The sequence below is a fragment of the Eschrichtius robustus genome, chromosome 19, assembly GCF_028021215.1.
Source record: "Eschrichtius robustus isolate mEscRob2 chromosome 19, mEscRob2.pri, whole genome shotgun sequence".
NCBI lineage: Eukaryota > Metazoa > Chordata > Mammalia > Artiodactyla > Eschrichtiidae > Eschrichtius > Eschrichtius robustus.
This window is the reverse complement of record NC_090842.1, coordinates 55180364-55203264: the sequence shown is the minus strand read 5'-3', so window position 1 is coordinate 55203264 and position 22901 is coordinate 55180364. Positions and strand designations below refer to the sequence as shown.

Sequence of the window (22901 nt, the reverse complement as noted above, 5' to 3'; positions counted from 1 at the left end):
CCAAGACAATACTTTTCCATATGCGAGGCACTCTGCTGTTTTCTATTACATAGTCTGTAATGAACACTGCAGCCCACTTAGTTGTCTTCACAACTTAATATTGTTCATTATCCCCACTCTAAAAAACACTGGTTTTACATATATATTACAAAATTATAATCTAAATGTTAATCCACCATTTTTTAAACAACAACAAAAAGATAAGTGTGATTGAGAACCATTAGAACACTCTGAATCATTAGTGTAACCACGGTGATGCCAATGCAGTCATGCATTCTCTGCTCAGATTAGACAAACTGTGCCATCATTGGTCAGTTGTTTACAATTCAGGGACTACCATTATTGCCCAACTAAATTTAAAGAAAATGTAAATAATGGAATGTAAGTAGAATGTTATGTGCTACAATGATAATAAGTTATTGATAATACCTCTGACAAGTAATATATATGCATGTTAGCAGCCTTTTGTAGAAAATACCCAGAACCAGATTTTCCTAAGATACATTCAAGAAATAATAATCTCCAAAATACCTTTGGAGAAGAAGTGTTCTGCCTCATTACATATAAGGCCATGCATAACCAAATTTTCTTATTGGCTTAATGAATTCCACTTTGAACAAGCCAAATTAAAAAATTGTAAGAAGTCCCGCAATAAAGAAAATATTACCTTGTTTAACCCATTGTTTCCCAGTCCTGACCATGAATCCCTTCTATTCCATAATACTTAATATTTTGTGTTGTGAACACACTTCGAGAAATCTATTCTTGACCAAAAGGAATAATTATAAGAGGAAATTTAAGGCATAATTGCAGTTATTTAAATTTAGTGGGTGGCATAATGCTTTTCTGTTCTACAATCAAGTCACTAACCTATACAGGGACAATCCTTCTAGCTTAAATTTTCACAATCGTTTCCCTACTCTGTCATCTTAGATCAATTTAGTAAGGTTTTTATTCTTGATGCTGTTGTTACAAGATTGTTTAACAGGAGAAACTTGAATGAATGCTAATTATCTCAGCACTGTTATGTTTATTTCATAAATCAAATTTTAAAACTTAGGGTTTACCTTTTAAGGTAGTGGGAGGGGATAGGAATGTACACTAATCAAAGGATTATTAAAGACAAATGGAAGTCGTGGCTGCAATACTGGTTTAGTTGCTACTTTAAGATATATTGATACCATCATAACTGTTCAAAATTAAGCTTTATTTCCCTTACATGCATATAATTCTTTTCAAAAGTCATTACATTCCTCTTACAACATTCCATGTTAAAGTTTACGCCATACCAAAGAAATAGTGCAAAAAATTAAAAAATAGCTGAGTAATATTCCATTGTATATATGTGCCACATCTTCTTTATTACTCAGCTATAAAAAGAAACGAAATTGAGTTATTTGTAGTGAGGTGGATGGAGTTAGAGTCTGTCATACAGAGTGAAGTAAGTCAGAAAGAGAAAAACAAATACAGTATGCTAACACATATATACGGAATCTAAGGGAAAAAAAAAAAGGTCATGAAGAACCTATTGGTAAGACGGGAATAAAGACACAGACCTACTAGAGAATGGACTTGAGGATATGGGGAGGGGGAAGGGTAAGCTGTGACAAAGTGAGAGAGTGGCATGGACATATATACACTACCAAACGTAAAATAGATAGCTAGTGGGAAGCAGCCGCATAGCACAGGGAGATCAGCTCGGTGCTTTGTGATCACCTAGAGGGGTGGGATAGGGAGGGTGGGAGGGAGGGAGATGCAAGAGGGAAGAGATATGGGAACATATGTATGTGTATAACTGATTCACTTTGTTATAAAGCAGAAACTAACACACCATTGTAAAGCAATTATACTCCAATAAAGATGTTAAAATAAATAAATAAATAAATAAAAATTAAAAAATAAATCACCTTCACTATCTCCCAACCATCTACTGTTAAAACTTTGGTTTTTTTGTTGTTTCCTTCTGTTTTCAAATATGGTCCACAGCTGAATGTAATAAGAGTATGTTTTAATGGGATAAGCACCCATTTATCTGTAACTTGCTTTATTTTGTTTAAACTTAAAAAAATTTATTTATTTATTTATTTATTTATTTGGTTGCACCAGGTCTTAGTTGCAGCAGGTGGGCTCCCTAGTTGCGGCTCACTGGCTCCTTAGTTGCGGCATGTGGGTTCCTTAGTTGCGGCATGCAAACTCTTAGTTGAAGCATGCATGTGGGATCTAGTTCCCTGACCAGGGATTGAAACCGGGCCCCCTGCATTAGGAGTGCAGAGTCTTATCCACTGCACCACCAGGGAAGTCCCTCTTTCAACTTTTTATTGTAGAAAATTTCAAATGTATACCAAAATAGAATAGTAAAATGAACAGCCATGAACTTACCACATATTTTTAATAATCACCCATTTTTTGCCTTTCTTGTTTCATCTTCCAAATATTTTTGGCTAGGATATTTTAAAGCCAAGCCAGTATATTATGTCATTTGCCCTCTACATATTTCAGTGTGTATCTTGAACAGCTGACTCATTTTACAAATTTTATTAATTATAGTTGGTTTATTTGGGTAGGATTTAAATGAGGTCTGCACATTGCATTTGGTTGGTATGTCTCTTGTGCACTGTGCTTTTCTTATTTAAAATGCCTACAATAAAACAGGAACATTGTAACAGCAATGCCATGATATATCCTACCCATTCCCCCCAAGCTGGGTATTCAGGTTCTTTCTTTCTTTTTTTGTTTGTTTGTTTTCAGTGTACAACCAGGAGATTTTTAAATTCATGGTCATTTGTGGGGTTTTTTTGTTTGTTTTTTGTTTTATGGTGTGTGTGTGGTTTTTTTTTTATTGGAGTATAGTTGCTTTACACTGCTGTGTCAGTTTCTGCTATACAGCAAAGTGAATCAGCCATGCATATACATATATCCCCTCTTTTTTGGATTTCCTTCCCATTTCTAGGTCACCACAGAGCACCAAGTAGTATTCCCTGTGCTATACAGTAGGTTCTCATTAGTTATCTATTTTATACATAGTAGTGTATATATATCAATCCCAATCTCCCAATTCATCCCACCCGCCCTTCCCCCTTGGTATCCATACATTTGTTCTCTACGTCTGTGTCTCTATTTCTGCTTTGCAAATAAGATCATCTTTAACATTTTTCTAGATTCCACATATATGCATTAATATACCATATTTGTTTTTGTGACTTAACTTCACTCAGTATGACAGTCTCTAGGTCCGTTCCCATCTCTGCAAATGACACAATTTTGTTCTTTTTCATGGCTGAGTAATATTCCATTGTATATATGTACCACATCTTCTTTATGCATTCCTTTCAAGTTATTTCTTTGTAGCTGCAAACCAGTGCAATAAATATCCTTATATGCTTATTTTTGCATGTTGGTTTTTTATTTCCATAGAATATATTCCTACAGATTAGACTGCTAAATCAAATTATGTGTACTTTTTTTATATTAACAGATTATGCCAAATTTTAAAAAAGTAAATTTACATTCTCATCATTAATGTATGAGAGTATTCATTCCCCATAACATCAGCAGGGGCAAAAAATATGGAATTCCTTTGGAGTCATGATGGAATAACAGGTTTGGACAGGACCTGATCCCTGAAAGAGAGAAACAAATGAAGTGAGCAACATGATCACACCAACTTTCCACCTAGAGACACATTCTGGATAATGAGAAAGGCAGCCCCAAATAGAGAGAGCATCCTGCTGTTACTGTGTTGAGAAGATGAGGACCATGAGACTGACATGCCTGCAAGTTGCAGGGCAGTTAGGTTGAGGAGGGAGCTATGCAGAGAAGAGTTTCAGAAATGTACAAAAAAGTACTTTTTAATCTTTCCTAAAAGAAGTAGGGTGTGATCCTACAAGACCGGGCAAAGAGTAATTAAGGAGCTGCCAGTTGTAAAATGCCCAGAGCTGATACAGAGCAAAGATATGTTCTAATTCTGACCCTGATGGGATGGTCACCCATACTATTTATTAGGTAGCCCAGAAGAGTTATGTATTAGGAGTAGAGCTAAACTATCTGTAAAGCAAACACTTCAGACCTATCCTAAACTGCTTTTTAAAAGCTTCAAAAGAATCAAGCCAACTTGCAAGTAATGTAACTGCCTGCAGAGCAAAGCTCAACACTTTAAAAGAATAACAATAACCACCATTTAACAATGTAAATTTCACAATGTCCAGTATCTATATGATGAAGTAGAAAAATGTGACAAAAGACCGGGAAAAATCAACCAGTTGGCCCAGACTGAAATGGCAGGGAAAATGGTATTAGTATAACATTATTAAAGAAGCTGTTATACTCGATATACTGAAGACTTTTTAAACCATAAATATAATGAAAACAGAAATGGAAGATATATAAGAGAACAAGATGGAACTTCTAGAAAAGAAAACTATCCAAGAAGAAAATTTTATTGGAGATTAAACACAAGAGAAGAAAAAAATCAGTGAACTCAAAAACATGCAAGGAAAAATGAAGCACAGAGAGAAAAAGACTGAAAGAAGAGATCCGCAGTGACCTTTGGGAAAATATAAAGAAGTTTAAGATACATATAAATGGAATGTCAGCAATATGGTGGAACAGGATGTCCTGGACCCTCTTTTCCCCAACAAACCCACTGATTCTGCAATTCATGGAAAAATTCTCTTTGTGAGAAATCTAGAAACTAATTGACAGGCTTCTGCACACCAAGAAAATGCAAAACCCGACTGACCAAAACTTGTAGGGAGGTATGGGACACCATCCCGCCAAAGTCTCAGTCCCTGGTGCAATACCAAATGATCAGTGAGAAACCCCCTAGCTACCAGCCTCACACAGGGAAGGAAAGCAGATAGTTCATACATCCTGCACTCTAGGGAGCTCCCCAAAATACTGGCTACTGTCTTGCCAGTCATGGAGCTCCGACAGGTCCAACAAAGTCTAGTCACCCAGTGGAGAATGGAGATGGTGGCTTTGGCTGGTAGACACCATAGATCCTTGCCTTTGTTCAGCAAAGTGAGCAGATGAGAAATACCAGCCCTCAACTTCACTGTGGGGAAGGAAAGAGTTGATACATGTGTTCAATACTCCAACTTTGCTGGGGCTACCCAAAGAACTGGCATCTTACATAACAGTCTTAGAGGTCTGACAGGTATGACACAATTATCCAACTGGGGGAAAACAGACACTGGTTTGTTTTGGTAGATACCATAACTCCTCATCCTCAGCTCAAGAAGAGTGAGTGGGCAAAAATCACAGTTGTCTACTTCTTCCTTGGGAGGGAAAGAGTATGGAGAGCCTCCCCCAGAATATCTGGACAGGCTGATTGATAGGGGTCTTCTTTTCCAAAGAAGACATAAAAATGGCCACAGGCACATGAAAGATGTTCAACATCATTAATTATTAGGGAAATGCAAATCAAAACCATAATGAAAGTTTATCTTGCACCTGTTATAATGGTTTTTATCAAAAACACAAAAATTAACAAGTGTTGGAAAGGATGTGAAGAAAACGGAACTCTTGCACACTGCTGGTGGGATTGTAAATTGGTGCAGCTGCTATGGGAAACAGTATACAGGTTCCTCAAAATTTTAAGAATAGAACTGTCATATGATACAGCTATTCCACTGCTGGGTATTTATCTGAAGGATACAAAAGCATTAACTTGAAAATATATGTGCACGCTATGTTTACTGCAGCACTATATACAAGTCAAGATACAGAAATTACCTATCTCCGCTGATGGATGAATGAATAAAGAAGATATGGGGTACATATATTTATAGGAATACTACTCAGTCATAAAAAAGAATGAAATTTTGCCATTTCTGACAACATGGATAGACCTCGGTGGCTATTGTGCTAAGTGAAATAAGTCTGAAGGAAAAAGACAAATGCCATATAATTGTTACTCATATGTGGAAACTCAAAAACAAAAAGCAAAACAAAAAATGAACAAAACAAAATAAAAACAAAGTCACAGATACAGAGAATAGATTGGTGATTACCAGAGGAGAAGTGGGCTGGAGGGTGGGCCAACGGGTGAAGGCAGTCAATTGTACCGTGATGGATTGCGACTACGTTTTTGGAAGTGACCACTTTTTAGTGTATGGAGATGTTGAATTATAATGTATACCTGAAACTTATATAATAATTTTAAAAAAGAAGATTAAGAGAGAGAACAGGGCAGAAAGACTATTTCAAGAAATAATGTTTGAAAATTCCCAAATTCAGTGAAAAACAAATCTACACATTCATTAAAGAGATCCACATTCAGAGACACCATAAACTGTCAAAAGCTAAGACATAAAGAGAGAATCATGAAAGCAGCAAGGAAGAAGAAATTCAACATGTACAAGGGATCCTCAGCAAGACTAACAGCTGTTTTCTGATCACAAACAATAACTGCCAGAAGGCAGTGTGATGATATATTAAAAGTGCTGAAGGAAAAATACTGCCAACCAAGAATTCTTTATCCAGTGAAAGGTAACTACACAGGCAAACATAAAAGACAATATAAATGTACATTTTGTTTGTAACTCTTTTTTTCTCCTATTTCATGTAGAAGACAACTGCATAAAGCAAGAGTTACAAATACATTTTTGATCAGCATGCTATGTATAAAGATGTAATTTGTATGACAATAACAGCACAAGAGAGAAAGAAGAAAATGGAACTTAAGAGAAGCAAGTTTTTAGATACAATTGTAATTAAATTGCAATTAATTTGAAACAGACCATTATAAATAAAGATATTTATTGCAATCCCCACAAAAAATAGCTGAATAAAAAGTACTAAAAATGACAATGGAATTATAATGACACGATAGAAAAATGTCTAACACAAAGGAAGGCTGTAATGGAGGAACAGAGGGAAAAAAAAGAGGTAAGACATAGAAAACAAATAACAAAATGGAAGTTCTTTCTCATGAGTATAGTAAAAGTAAATAGATTAAGCACTCCAATTAAAGGTAGAGGTTAGCAGAGAATTTAAAAATATGATTCAACTATATGCTGAATACAAGAGACACTTAAGATTCAAAGATAAAATTTCAGAACTGAAGGACAGAAAAAAAGATATACCATGCAAACAGCAGAAAAAACTGGAGTGGCTATACTACTACCAGATAAAACAGACATTAAGACAAAATTATCAGAGACAAAGAGGTACATTCTATAATCAAAAAGCGTCAATCCAATCAAGAAAACATACAATTAGAAGCATATATGCAGGGACTTCCCTGGTGGTCCAGTGGTAAAGAATCCACCTTCCAATGCAGGGGACGTGGGCTCGATCCTTGGTCAGGGAGCTAAGATCCCACATGCCACGGGGCAACGGGGCAACTAAGCCCACACGCCACAACTACTAAGCTCGTGCACCTCAACTAGAGAGGCTGCGTGCCACAAACTACAGAACCCATGGGCTCTGGAACCCACGTGCCATAGCTACAGAGCCCACATACCCTGGAGCCTGTGCTCCACAACTAGAAAGAAGCCCACGTGCCACAACGAAGAGCCCCCATGCCTCAACAAAGATCCTGCGTGCTGCAACTAAGACCTGACACAGCCAAAAACAAAACAAAACAAAACAAAAAAACCATATATGCACATAACCCAGCAACCCAAGTGTCCAGCACTAGATCAATGAATAAACAAAATGTGGCAGATACATAGAATGTAATATTATTCCGACTTTAAAAAGAAGGAAATTCTGACACCTGCAACAATATGGATAAACTTAAAGACAAAATGTCAAAATATATGAAGCAAAAACTGACAATTAAAGGGAGAAATAGACAATTCAACAATAATACTTGGGGATATCAACAGTTCACTTTCAATAATGGATAAAACAACTGGGCAGAAGACCATCAAGGAAACAGAAGATTTAAACAACATAACCAACTAGACTTAACAGACATATATAGAAAACTCCAACCAATAAGAGCAAAATACACATTTTCCTCAAGTATATATGCAATTTTTGCTAGGATAAACCATATTTTAGGCTAGAAAACAAGTCTAATTAATTTAAAAGGATTTAAATCATACAAAGAATGTTCTCCAGTCATAATGGAATTTAAGTTAGAAATGAATAACAGAAGGAAATGTGGGGAATTGACAAATATGTGGAAATTAAACAATAGTCTTAAACAACCAATGGGTCAAAGAAGAAATCACAAGAAAAATGAGAAAATACTTTGAAATAAATGAAAATGTAAACCCAACATAACAAAACTGGGAAGCAGCTAAAGCACCATAAAGAAGGAAACTTACAGCTGGTAAATGCTCATGTAAAAAAAGAATAAAAAACATATGATCCAGCAATTTCACTTTTTAAAAAAAATGTGGTATTATCTTTAATTAAGTACAAAGACTTTTCCAATCATGTCACCTAGAGATCATTTTATCCACTGCTCTGTTTGGCCGCCAGTCTCATCTCTCTCCTCAGCAGTGATAAGGCGGATACCCTTTCCACGGGGAAGAGAGATCCATGGTTTGTTGCCATGGCCAATAACGAAAACGTTGCAGAGATGGGTGGCAAAGCTGTTGCCATTGGCGTCTTTCACATGAATTACATCAAAAGAACCAGGATGTCTCTCTTGGTTAGTGATCACACCAATTCTTCCCAGGTTAGCACCTCCAGTCACTATGCACAGGTTACCAGTGTCAAATTTGATGAAGTCAGTAATCTTGCCAGTCTCCAAATCAATTTGAATGATGTCATTCACCTTGATGAGGGGATCAGTGTTGCAGATGGTGTATCATGGGTCACCAGATGAGGGATTCCTTTTGTCCCCACAAAGATCTTTCTCACTTTGCACAACTTATACTTGGCCTCCTTAGGTGTAATACGATGAACAGCAAAACGACCCTTGGTGTCATAGATCAGACGAAAATTCTCTCCAGTCTTGTCAATGCTGATGACATCCATAAAATCAGCGGGGTAGGTTATATCAGTGCGGACCTTGCCATTAATCTTAATAAAACGCTGCATGCAGAACTTCTTTACTTCATCTCCCGTTAGGGCATCTGTTCCTTAGGAAAATGATTAGGGGGAGACATTCCCTCAGCTTGTGGGGACTGGTAGATGGATGAGGAGCAAACACACCAGTCAGTTTATCCAGCATCCAATGCTTTGGAGCTGATATGCGCTTCAGGTGCTTCTTGGGACCATGAGCCATGGCTACACTAGGCATGAAAAGAGCCAGCAATTTCGCTTCTGAGTGAAATTATAAGTGATGGTTAGGCCATTTATTTATGTATGTATGTATGTATTTATTTATTTATTTAGGAAATGTATTTAACAAAGAACACTTTTTTAAAATTTATTTTATTATTATTATTTTTGGCTGCATTGCGTCTTCGTTGCTGTGCGCAGGCTTCCTCTAGTTGCGGCGATTGGGGCCTACTCTTTGTTGTGGTGTGTGGGCTTCTCATTGTGGTGGCTTCTCTTGTTGCAGAGCACAGGCTCTAGGTGCACAGGCTTCAGTAGTTGTGGCTCGTGGGCTCTAAAGCACAGGCTCAGTAGTTGTGGTGCACGGGCTTAGTAGCTCCGCAGCATGTGGGATCTTCCTGGACCAGGGCTCGAACCCATGTCCCCTGCATTGGCAGGCAGATTCTTAACCACTGCACCACCAGGGAAGTCCCATACTTGAGAAGTTTTTAAACCATCTTTCTTCAAATATATTTTCAGCTCTGCTTTTTCTCCTCTCCTTCTGGGATTCTGATACGAATGTTAGATATTTCATTGTTGTCCCTAAGGTCTAAGAGCTTCCACTTTTTTTTTTCCAATCTATTTTCTCTCTATTGTTCAGAATGGATAATTTCTTTCGATGTATCTTCAAGTTAATTGATTACTTTCTTTGTCATCTCCATTCTGCTACAGTGCCCATCCCAGTGATTTTTAAAATTTAGTTATTGTATTTTTCAGTTCTAATATTTATATTTGGTTCTTTCTTGTATCTTTTCTTTCTTTCCTGGTATTCCCTCTCAATCTTTCTCTCATTTGATTCAAGAGTGTTTTCAAATGCTTGTTGCATTTTTACGACAGCAGCTTTAACTCATTATCAGATAATTACATCTGTTTGTTCCTACTCACATTTAGATTTTTCTGGTTCTCGGTATAAGAAGAATTTTTTGTTTCCTTGACATTTGAAGTATTAGGTTATGAGACTCTGGTTCCTATTTATGTGTGTTTAACTTTTTAATTAAAACTGTCAAAATGTTTTCCAAAGTGTTTGTATTATTTAAATTCCCATTAGCAATGTATGAGATTCAGTTTTTCCTCATCTTTTGCAACATGTGGTATATTCAGCTTTTAAAATGCTAACTATTCTAATAGGTGGCATAATATTTACTTATCTGTTTTAATTTGCATTTCTCTAATGACTAATGATGTTGAATATCTTTAGATGCATTTATTTGACATCTGTATATGTTCTTTGGTTATATATTTGTTCAAATCTTTTGCTCATTTTTAAATTGGAGTATATTATTGGGTTTTGAAAATTCTTTTGTTTTATAAATTTATTTATTTATTTTTGGCTGCGTTGGGTCTTCGTTTCTGTGCGAGGGCTTTCTCTAGTTGCGGCGAGCGGGGGCCACTCTTCATCGCCGTGTGCAGGCCTATCACTGTCGCGGCCTCTCTTGTTGCGGAGCACAGGCTCCAGTCACGCAGGCTCAGTAGCTGTGGCGCACAGGCCCAGCTGCTCTGCGGCATGTGGGATCTTCCCAGACCAGGGCTCGAACCCGTGTCCCCTGCATTAGCAGGCAGATTCTCAACCACTGCGGCACCAGGGAAGCCCTGAAAATTCTTTTCATATTAAAATCCTTTATCAGGTATGACTGGAAAATATTTTTCCCAGTTGGTGGCTAACCTTTTCATTTTCTTAAGTGTCTGTTGAAGAACAGAAATTTTCAATTTTCATGAATTATTATCAAATTGTTCTTTAAATTTCAGTATAATGCCCAAGAAAGTTTGGCCTAACCCAAAGTTCTATAAGTTGTATGGTTTTAGGTTTTACATTTTATATCTATGATAAATTTTAGTTATTTTTAATATGGTGTGAGGTATAAACCAAAGCTTTTTTTTGAATATGCATATTCATTTTTTCTAGCACTATTTGTTGAAAAGACCTTTATCCATTAAGCCACCTTTGCACCTTTGCCACAAATCAGTTGTCCATATACATGTTTGAGTCTATTTCTGAACTCTTTTCTGTTCCATTGACCTATTTGTCTATCTTGATTACAATAACACACAATCTTGATTAGTTTAGCTTTATAATAAGTCTCAAAGTCAGGTAGTCCATGTCCTTCAACTTTGTTATTATTTTTCAAAGTTGTTTTGCCTGTTTCATGTCCTTTGCATGTCCACGTGTATTTTAGAATCAGTTTCCACAAAAAAAAAGCTAAAAGCTTCCTGATATTCTGGTTGGAATTTCATTTCATCTACAAGTCAATTTGGAAAGAACTGACACCTTAATAATATGAAGTCTTCCAATCTCTGAACATAGTCTCTCTCTCCCCCCGCTTATTTAGGTCTTCTTTAAGTTCTCTCAGCAGTGTTCTTTAATTTTCATGGTATATACCTTGCACTTTTTCTAGATTTGTCACTAAGTATCTAAGGCTCTTGAAGGTGTTCTAAGTGTCATTTTTAAAATTCAAGTTTCAGATTGTTCATTGCTAGTACATAGAAAATAATTTACATATACTAATCCTTATCCTGCAACCTCACTAAACTCACTTATTAGTTCTAGTAGCTTTTTTTGTAGATGCCATCAGAGTTTTTTCATATAGACATTCACATTTGTTAATGTAGTTTTATTTCTTCCCTTTCAATCTGGATACTTCCCCCCTCCCCCTGCACTGGCCAGAGCCTCTAATACAATGCTTAGTATAAGTGTTGAGACCAGACATCTTTCTGTTGTTCCTGGTAGTAGGTCTTTCACCATTAAGTATGATATTAGCTGTTGGCTTTTCAGATACCCTTTATTGCTCGAGGAAATTCCTTCCTTTCCTCTTAGCTGAGTTCTTCTCATTAATGGATGTTGGATGCCTAATACTTTTTTATTGGATACCAGACATAAATTTTGTCCTGTTAGGTGCTGCATATTTTTGTATACCTATATTTTTTATCTTTGTTTGTGATGCCGTTATTTGGAAAGTTTGATTCTTTTGAGGTACACTTTTAAGCTTTGTCAGGTGGCCTCAGAGTAAGGCTTAGTCTATGGCAAAATTTCCCCACGACTGAAGTAAAATCCTTTGAGTACTCTACTTGATCCTATGTGAAGTCTCAGGTTTTCCACTTTGGCTGCTGAGAGCAGGAATTATTCCTAGACCTCTATGAGCTCTGTGTAAGTTCCCTCCAATTCTTTCAGGTGGTAATTTTTCCCTGGCTTAAGGTAGTTTTTTCACATAAATGTATTGATGAGTACTTAAGGGAAATTCTCTGCAGATCTCTGGAAATCTTTGTGTAATTCTCACCTTTTTGATGTTCTGCCCTGTAAATTCCAATGACATTGGCTTCATTGGGCTCCTCATCCCATTTCAACACTAAGAGATCACTGGGCTCCACCTTGGTTACCCCTCCCAGCTATAAACTGTGCAATGATAGGGGTCATCTCATTTCTTCTCTCAGGGATCATCATCCTTCATTGGAATTGAACATTTAAAAATGTTCAATGTCTTGAAAACCATTGTTTCACCTATCTTGTTCACCTTTTTAGTTATTTCAGCTGTACAAGTAAATCTGGCCAATTTTTCCATCTTGGTCAGAAGCAGTCAACTGTTCAGTCTTTTAATGGTGACTGTTAATCGATTAACAGGATTAATCAAATTAATGCAAACATATCACACTTTTCCTTTCTGTTTAAATTTAAAATGTTTTGTTTAGGAACTATACTGTACTCTGTGGTTATGAAACATTCTCAGATGTTATGTTGTAAAAGTTTTATTTTGTCTTTTGCTTTTAAATCATCAATCCATCTGGAATTCATTTCCATGTATTATTCCATGACTGCTTGATTGCATTCTTATATGGATACTCAATTGTTCTAGAACAAGTTACTGAAGAGGTGTTCATTCCCCAGAGCTCTGTATTGCCACCTTTATAACTAATTAAGTGGTCCTATAAGACATTTCTGACATCCTTGTTTGGTTCCATTGGTCCTATTTCTGACATCCTTGTTTGGTTCCATTGGTCTATTTATCCATATGCATGATACCATCCTGTATTACTATCTATACATTTATTAATATATGATAGGATGTTCTTCCCTGTTGTTCTTATTCTTTAAGTGTCTTTCTTATTCATGACCCTTTGCATTCCCATATAAATTTTAAAATTAGCTGGTTAAGTTTTGAAAAATTCCTGTTGTCATTTTTTTTATTGGGTTTGCTTAAATCTCTAGGTCAATTTTGAGAACAAGCAACTTTACAACATTGATTCTTTAACATATTACTGGGGTAAAGAGCTCATTTTATCCAAGTCTTTGAAATGTTCTCTTAATATGCTTTCATTGTTTTCTGTAGAGGTCTTTTGTTATACTTATTCCTATCAGTTATTTTTAATGCTATTGTAAATGTGTATTTCTAAATTTTAATTTTCTTTCTTTCCTTAATAGAACCAAGAGAAGAACCCTAGAATTTTGAAGCAAACACAAGACCTCTTCCAGATGCCTAATTTTACCCTAAGAGATATTGCATGGCTAACCAGAGGATAATACATGACCATACATGTCGAATTATTCACCATGAAGTTGGTATTATTTGTTCTTTCAAGACATCTGGGATGCGTGCAGAAGTCCATCATTAATTTTTGAAGATACAGTTTCACAAGTAATTGGCTCAGACTCCCATGTGGCATCTATTCTCATTGCTACTTCTCCCACAGATAACATCTATAGCCCCATGGGCAACATGATCAGTTGACTAAGGAAGAAAACTTGAGCATGTTATGTTGGCCGAGCCATAGACTTCTGCAGCATTATAGTTCTTCATAAGCACAGAGTATGAAGATATTTGTGTGCTATGTGAATGCTCACCAAAGTGCATCCATTTTAGAGAAGACTCCAGAGAAGTAGATAGAATGTCAGTCAACCTCTTTACCCAGCTCCACTACTTTTCACTCAGTTGTAATGAATGGCAGGGATGGAGGTTATACATAGGAACATTGACTTCCTTTCAACAAGGCTAATCTGGATACTGCCACTGCTGAGTGCCCAACCTGCAAAAGTTTAAACATAAGCCTGATGTCACTTTTCTCTAGAAAAGGCCAGTCACCCTTTTGGTGATGTACTGACTACACTTTCATAATGGAGGGGGACATGATGGCCATATGGGGTGGAGGAGAAACAGGTGATTAATTAAGGATTTTCTATTACTATCCACCATTGAGGGACTTACTGAATGTATTATTCACCATCATTATAATCCCATGTAACAGTGGTTCTAAACGAATACATAATTTTAAAGCAAAATAAATAAGGTAGTGGTGACATGACAATGAAATTTACCTGTCTTACCATGGATCCCATCAACCCAAAGTAGTCTGTCTTAATAGAATGGTAGAATAAGTAATTGTAAACTTAATTATGGTGCCATCTGGCAGGAAAACACCCTTGTTTAGGTTGGAGTACTGTTCAGGATGTTGCTCTTTCTCAAAAAACCAGGATAGGTCTAGGAAACAAACAACAGAGCAGGTCCTTTCATTATTACATCTCACCAGGCCCAGTAACTAGTGTTCATACCCAACCACTAATATTTTTGCTTTCCATTCCTATTTTGGGCTTTGCTATTTCTCAATTCTTAGTTCCAGAGGAACCTTCTGCTAGGGGACAGAATGACTCCAATGACCTTATAACTGAATCTGCCATTTTGCCATTTGGGGCTTTTATAACAGTGACAAAAAGGCAAGGGAAAGATGTCAAAGAATGACATCCACAGAAAATCATCCTGATTATCAAAAAGGAGGCAGAAAAGAGTATATTTGGAACCCAGAGAAATCCTCTGTGGTGTTTCTAGTACTTCCATGTTCACTGGTAAAAATTAATGGATTACAATAGCAACTCCAAAGAGACAGGATGAATAGCTCAGACCCTTCAGGAACAAAGGTGTCAACCCAACAATAACTCCCAGCTGAAAGTACAATCAAATGTTAATGGTAGAGTCTAGGCAGTGGGCATATGAGGTCTACTGTAATATTCTTTCAGCTTTTATGTATGTTTGAAAATTTTATAATAAAATCTTGGACAAAAAAAGGGATGGAGGGAATATAATCTGTGATGCTGTTAGCAAAGGGAACATGAAATAAGTGTCTGAAGGAAATATTAAATATCGATTATAGTCTCAAGACTTGCAAAAAGGAGAATTATAGTAGCTCTATATTCTTTCTTCCCTGATTTGTAGTGTGTGTGTGTGTAAAAATGATAAATGCTTACTTTTGTTCCTTTACTTATCAAATTTTCAGAATAAGCTGGTACTCTGGCAAGCTCCATAAAAGGTTCTATCAAAAAATTTTTCATTTTGAATTTGGAAGGTTTACCTACAATCACTGTTTCAGTCCACTGCAATAGCTTTTACATGCTCAGATTATCCTACCTTTGGTCAGTTCCTTCAGGTTGACACGATTCTACAGTCTTTGACAGCTTTCTTGCTTTTAGGCATAAAAGATATGTCAGGATAATCATATATACATCTCCTACCCTTGACCTGTTCACATGCCATTTCTCCAAGGAGCCCTTGCTTCTTTTTATAGAAAACAGAATTTAGGAACCACAGATTGTACACATGAAAACATGGTGCTCACTGCTTCCATGTCACTAATGTTTTTAGACTCCTTCACTGGACAGAGGTAGGAAATGCACACTTTCAATTCACAAGAAAGACTACAGGCATTTTACTTAATTTTTATTTTGCAAAAATTGAATCCTCATGTAATTGTTATGTACTTAATTTTGGACTCACCTAAAATAATATATTACCATTAACAAAAGGCTAGTAAAGCAAGCATAGATTTCTTTGTATTTCTCTTTGTCCTTGAGATATAGCTCTCCTGCTACATCAAAGTATTTTAACATCATTTGACATTATTCTTCTTTACATTGTTATGTAATAAGCTGATGGTGAATCAAATTCACTGGTTTTGATATTAGGATTGCTATTTCCCCTTTGACTTCCTTTTTAAAATAAAAGTCAGTATGTAAAGTATCTCCATGGATCCAAAGTAAAAATATAAAACAAGATTCAACCAAAGATAACTACCTTCCATCCTTGCTCCCGCCCAACTGTTGTTTCACTTTCTTTTTGAAAGTATAGGTATATATAGTACTCCTCTCTTCCTTTCACAAATGTTAGCACATACACATATTATTTTCCACTTACCTATTTTTTCATTTAACCTATCATGAAGATCACTCCATAGAAGTATACAGCTGCACGATATTCCACTGTTACATAAATATGTTAAACCAGTTTATGCTGGACATCTGGATTGTTTCCAGTCTGCTGCACTTATATATAGTATTTTAAAAATTTTTGTGCATACCACATTTTATAATTTTACCAATGTATCTTTAGGATAGAAGCAAGGGTCTGGGTCTTATGGGATATGCATAGAGATTACACATGGACATTGCTCAATTCCCTCCTATAAGAGTTGTACTGTTTTACATTTTCAGCAGCAATGTGAGAGTCCTTGTTTTTCCAGTCTTGCCAATAGAACATTTTAATACCTTGTTGGATTTCTGTCCATCTGATTGGTATGAAGTGGTATCTCAACGTAGTGTTACTTATATTCTCATCTCAACTTTTAGACTCTTTATGGTTATTAGTTTGTGATATAGTTGCAAATATCTCCAATTTGTAATTTTCCTGTATCTTTGTTAATATTGCTTTAGTCCTACAGAAAATTGACTTCTTCCTCCTTATTTCTACTGGATTTTTGATTCATAGTTATTCATATCGCAATTCCAAGGTTATAAAGGAATTCACTCATGTTTTCTCACAGTACTTGTTAAGTTTCTCTTTTTTCCCCCCTTTTGGATATTTAGATCTCTTGATTAGCTGGGAATTTACCCTGCTTTACACTGCCAGGAATGAATCTACTTTTATCCCCTACATTTTATCCAGATGCACTAAGACTAATTATAACAAGTTCTTTTCCAACATGGTTGTAGTAAAATGGCTCCTGAGAAGAAAGGTGGTTAGGGAAAAACTAAGGGCTTTCTGTCATCTATAGGATAGGCTAGAGAAGACATTATCAATATTCACAAACATATCAATGGAGTGGAGCTCAAGAAGCATGTACCTCAGGCATTCAAGGAGATCCAGAAATCCACCATGAAGGAGACAGGAGTAGTAGATAATACACTCAACAAGGCAGTCCAAAGGAAAATGGAATGTCTCATACTTATCTTTATATGGATGTCCAGAAAGTTCTAAATGTTATTTTTCTCAGTGTACTTGTCACCTTAAAAAAAGTTTAGTCAGCATGAATGAAATAGCTTGTTTATTAATAATAAAGCAATATAACAAAATAATTTTTCGTTTTTCCCATGAGTTGTGAAATTCCATAGAAGACAATAATTTGGAGGGAAGTACTGTTCCCTAATACTGTTTCTTTTTTTAAATAAATATATTTATTTATTTATTTTTGGCTGTGTTGGGTCTTCGTTGCTGTGCGCAGGCTTTCTCTAGTTGTGTCGAGCGGGGGCTGTTCTTTGTTCCGGTGTGTGGACTTCTCACTGCGGTGGCTTCCCTTGTTGCAGAGCACGGGCTCGAGGCTTGCAGGCTTCAGTAGTTGTGGCTCGCGGGCTCTAGAGCACAGGCTCAGTAGTTGTGGCACATAGGCTTAGTTGCTTCGCGGCATGTGCGATCTTCCTGGACCAGGGCTCGAATCTGTGTCCCCTGCATTGGCAGGCGGATTCTTAACCACTGCGCCACCAGGGAAGCCCCCCTAATACTGTTTAACTACTGTTAAATAACTGAATTATAAACATGCTAAATATATGTCCATATAGTCACTATTCCTTAATTCATGTAATACTAAAAGGTACCAAGAAAATGCACATAGAATAAACTTATTAAGTACTAAACTGAGAAGGTTACATTTTCATCATATTTTGCTGTTGTTTATACTGTAGAATTACCACCCATCCAGATCAGAGGTTAAACATTCTGAGTAAATATCATTTGACTATCATATTGTTTTTTTTTTTCATGTATGCTCATGAATGAAATTATTCTGGACTATGTTGTTCAAGGGCTACATCTAATTTTATTATCAGAATTATGTTATTTTGTCTTTTAGCATGAGTGAACAATTTTTCCATAGGATTTTCTGTTCCTTCAGGGGGTAGCCTATACAATTATCTGGTCCTCCATTTTTTTTTTTTAAAGTTTTCTTCCAATTAGCCCTTTTTATTTACTCTCAAATTTTAATCACTTAAGATAATGTTTTCCTAGAAAATAAACTTTATTTTCTACATTTAAAAATTTGTGTCTAATAGTTTATATATATTTACATGACCTTTAAAAATTCCTCTAAACATATGGTTATATCACATTTCTCCTTTCTTAAAATGTGGAGGCATTGCCAAAGTCTAGTAAATAATAATTTTCTTCAAAGAAACATTTTGATTTAAAATAAAAATCCTTTAGTATTGTTCTTTATTCCATGATTTTTGCATTATTTTCATTAAATCTTTCCATCAATTCACTTGGAGGCATTTGCTCTTATTCTAGCTTGTTTGAGTAATCATTATTTAACTTGATAAATATTTGGACCCACAATATGACAGGCACTGTTCTAAGAGCTGGAGATACAGTGGTGACAAGAAATAAACTGCCTTCAATCTTCTTGGTTTTATACCCAGAGCAATTTCCATTGAGAAGTGCTATGGCCACATTCATAGGATTTGATTTACAGGAGTCTCATTATCATTCACATCCAAATTGCCTGTAATTTCACTTTTGATCTACTCATTAATCTGAGAATTGTTTATATATGTAGCACTAAACTTCCAAGAGGTCAGAATTCATTTGGCTATTTTCTAATTTCCAAAATTTAATTGTGGAGATAAAATGGATTATGCCATTTGGCTTTAGAAATTTGTTAGAAACAAATCCCTTCCAAATGCCTTAAAAAATGCTGAGCACTCAACAATCCCACTTTTATGAAAACCATAAGGCTTTCTTTATAGTATGAGTTTTTTTATGTAGAAAATGAAATTAATACTGAATCAAAGCTTTCTTTGCTTCATTCGATTTTACCAGTTTTTCTTCAGAATTAACATTCTGCTGTTCAATAAGACATACATACAGATGGCATATTTGTCTATAATCTCTTAAGGTCTTCCTCTCATAGAAATGGTCTAATACTATTATTAATGATTCTCATTAAGTCATTTAAATCCTCAAACTCATTTAACCCTTACAATCTAATAAGTAAGCAAACATAGTATTAAGTTACTTTCCAAAAAATTAGGAGGTAAGAGGTACTGAAACTAAGACATACCAAATAAGTTGTATGACACAGTTTAAGGCTTTTCCAGATTAATTACAAAACACAAATTCACCTTTGGTGTGATTTTGTGGAACTGCAACAAGATTTAAGTAGTGATGGAAAGTTTCCCTACATGAGTTAGACTTCAGTTCTATGCAGCATAATATCAATGATGTGGAGAATCTTTTGAGAATCATTCAGAAGGGATTCACACTATCATCTTACTTGTAGGACTTTACCCTGATATTCTATAATTGATAACCAATCAGTAAAGCTTTCCTCTATTAATATAGATTGCATTAGGAATTCTTTGCTGTTGAGTGTGTTGTGTGCTCTGTCAAAAGGTCTTCCAATGTTATTTACACTACAGGCTTTCTCAAAAGAAGGAATTAACTGACATCAATTAACAAGTCATGAATAAAGATTTTTCCTACATTTTTATATCACAAGATTTCACAAGAGTGAAATAAAGTGAGAGTCTGGAGAAAATGCCCTCTCAAAATCTTTACGTTCATAGGATTTCTCAAAAGTGTAAACACTCTGGTGTTGAGCAAAGTATGAGTCATGACTAATGGTGTTCCCATAATCTTTCCATTGATAAAGATTCTCACCACTGTGAATTTTCTGTTCAGCAAAATAAGAATGGTGACTAAAGATCTGGCCACTTTCCTTACATTTATAGGGTTCTGCATCAGTATGAATTTTCCTATGTCGTGTTAGTTGTGAACCCCAGATAAAAGACTTCCCACATTCTTTACATACGTAAGGCTCCTCACCAGTATGTATTCTCTGATGTCGTGTAAGTTGTGAACCCCAGAGAAAGGCTTTTCCACACTCTTCACATTCATATGATCTCTTTCCAGTATGGATTTTCTGATGTCGATTAAGTTCTGAACCACGAAAAAAGGTTTTTCCACATTCCTTACATTCATAGTTTCTCTCACCAGTATGAATTTTCTGATGTCGATTAAACTCTGAACCATGAATAAAGGTCTTTCCACATTCCTTACATTCATACGGTTTTCTCTCATTATGAATTTTCTCATGTTGAGCAAGGTATGAGGCCCATATAAAAGTCTTCCCACATTGCTTACATTCAAAAGGTTTCTTACCAGTATGAATTCGCTGATGTCGAGCAAGGTGTGAACTCCAGATATAGGCTTTCCCACATTTCTCACATTCATAGGGTTTCCTACCAACATGAACATTCTGATGTTGAGCAAGATTTGAACCACGAATAAAGGCTTTTCCACATTCTTTACATTCATGAGATTTCTCACCAGTATGAATTCTCTGATGTTGAGTTAGGTGTGAGCCACGAGTAAAAGCTTTCCCACACTCCTTACATTCATAAGGTTTTTCACCAGTGTGAATTCTCTGATGTTTAGTAAGATGTGATCGCTGACTAAAGGCTTTCCTACAGTCATTACATTCATAGGGTTTTTCACCAGTATGAATTCTCTGATGTCGAGTAAGGTCTGAGCCACAACTAAAGGCCTTGCCACATTCTTTACATTCATAAGATTTCTCACCAGTATGAATACGCTTATGGACACTAAGTTGTGAATGAAATCTAAAGGCCTTCCCACATTCCTTACATTTAAAAGGTTTTTCACCAGTATGAATTCTCCTATGACCAGTAAGACTTGAGCGCAAACTAAAAGCCTTCCCACATTCTTTACATTCATACGTTTTCTTAGCAGTGCAAACTGTCTGATATTGAGTAAGTTCTGAATCAGGAAAAAAGGTCTTCTCACATTCCTTACCAGCACAAAATTTTCCACCAGTGTGAATTAATTGATGTTGAATACAGTCTGTGTCAGAACAAAATGCTTTCCTACACCCTTTAAATTCATTCAGTTTCTTTACTGTATTAAGTCTCTGAAGTAGACTAAAAGTTGTGTGCTGGTTAAATGTGGGAATTTTTTCACAGGTGAGTATCATCTGCTTAAAACATTCTTCCTGGTTTTCCTGTCGTGTTTCAAACTGACCTTTGCTTTCCCAATCACCTTTAAAACATATACATTCAAGGCTATGTTTTTTACAAATTTCCATTATTTCCCATTGAGGTAATCCTCTGTCAAAAATGCCATTTTTTGGTGATGTCTTGGTCTTACACCTGGATTGCATGTCTGAAAAATAAGAAAACAAATTCATACTGTTTTACTGTTCAAAAAGAACTAAAATTTCCAATGTAGATATAAGAAGTAAATCCTAAAATAAATAGAGCAGGGACTTCCCTGGTGGCGCAGTGGTTAAGAGTCCACCTGCCAATGCAGGGGACACGGGTTTGATATCTGGTCAGGGAAGATCCCACATGCCGAGGAGCAACCAAGCCCATGCACCACAACTACTCAGCCTGCGCTCTAGAGCCCACGACCACAGCTACTGAGCCCATGTGCCATAACTACTGAAGCCCACGTGATCTAGGGCCCGTGTGCCGCAACTACTGAGCCCATGTGCTGCAACTACTGAAGCCCATGAGCCTAAAGCCCGTGCTCCGCAACAAGAGAAGCCAGCACAATAAGAAGCTGTGCACCGCAATGAAGAGTAGCCCCAACTCACCACAACTACAGAAAGCCCACGCGCAGCAACAAAGCCCCAACGCAGCCACAAAACATAAATAAGATAAAATAAAATAAAATAAAATAAATAGAGCATATGAAATGTAAATGGCTTAACAAATTCTCAAATTCTGGGCAATATGAAAAAAGGGCAAGAAATAAATAGAAATTTAAAGGAAGTAAAAAAGCTGAGGCAGGTGATTAAATATATGAAGTTTTGCTCAGGGACTTCCCTGGTGGTGCAGTGGTTAAGAATCCACCTGCCAATGCAGGGGACATGGGTTTGAGCCCTGTCCCAGGAAGATCCCACATGCTGCCGTGCAATTAAGCCCATGCACCACAACTACTGAGCTCACATGCCACAACTACTGCAGCTCACGAGGCTAGAGCCCGTGCTCCGCAACAAGAGAAGCCATTGCAATGAGAAGCCCACGCACTGCAACAAAGGGTAGCCCCCGCTCGCCACAACTAAAGAAAGCCCACGTGCAGCAACAAAGACCCAACACAGCCAAAAATAAATAATAAATAAATTTAAAATATATATATATAAAGTTTTGTTCAGGTCAATTTCACCTGAGGAGTTCAACAACAACAAAAAAATAAGTGCAGGTACTACCCCAATCATGGGATATCAATTTAAAGACTTAAGAATGTTTTACCCAGTATGGTAAATCAACACTTAGCACATGTTAGGTATTAAAAAAAATTCTGTAAAAAAAAAATACAGGGGCTTCCCTGGTGGCGCAGTGGTTGAGAATCTGCCTGCTAATACAGGGGACACAGGTTTGAGCCCTGGTCTGAGAAGATCCCACATGCCGCGGAGCAACT

At 36.4% G+C, this 22901-nt stretch overlaps 2 protein-coding genes and 1 pseudogene across 6 annotated transcripts in view; 1 reads left to right on the top strand and 2 right to left on the bottom strand.

Annotated features, from left to right (window-relative positions):
• The window catches only part of LOC137753340 (zinc finger protein 345), a 186903-nt gene that overhangs the window by 123183 nt on the left and 40819 nt on the right, over positions 1–22901 (top strand). The window lies entirely within an intron of this gene.
• On the bottom strand, positions 8410–9187 carry LOC137753410 (small ribosomal subunit protein eS4, X isoform-like; annotated as a pseudogene).
• The window catches only part of LOC137753363 (zinc finger protein 790), a 77678-nt gene continuing 74273 nt past the window's right edge, over positions 19497–22901 (bottom strand). For 3 of the 5 annotated variants that reach the window (XM_068528528.1, XM_068528531.1, XM_068528529.1), the window contains exon 5: positions 19497–21641. In XM_068528528.1, coding sequence (XP_068384629.1) covers positions 19963–21641 — 1679 coding nt within the window. In that variant the 3' untranslated portion in view covers positions 19497–19962. The remainder of the gene's footprint in view (positions 21642–22901) is intronic. The other 2 variants (XM_068528530.1, XM_068528527.1) reach the window with 1 other exon arrangement.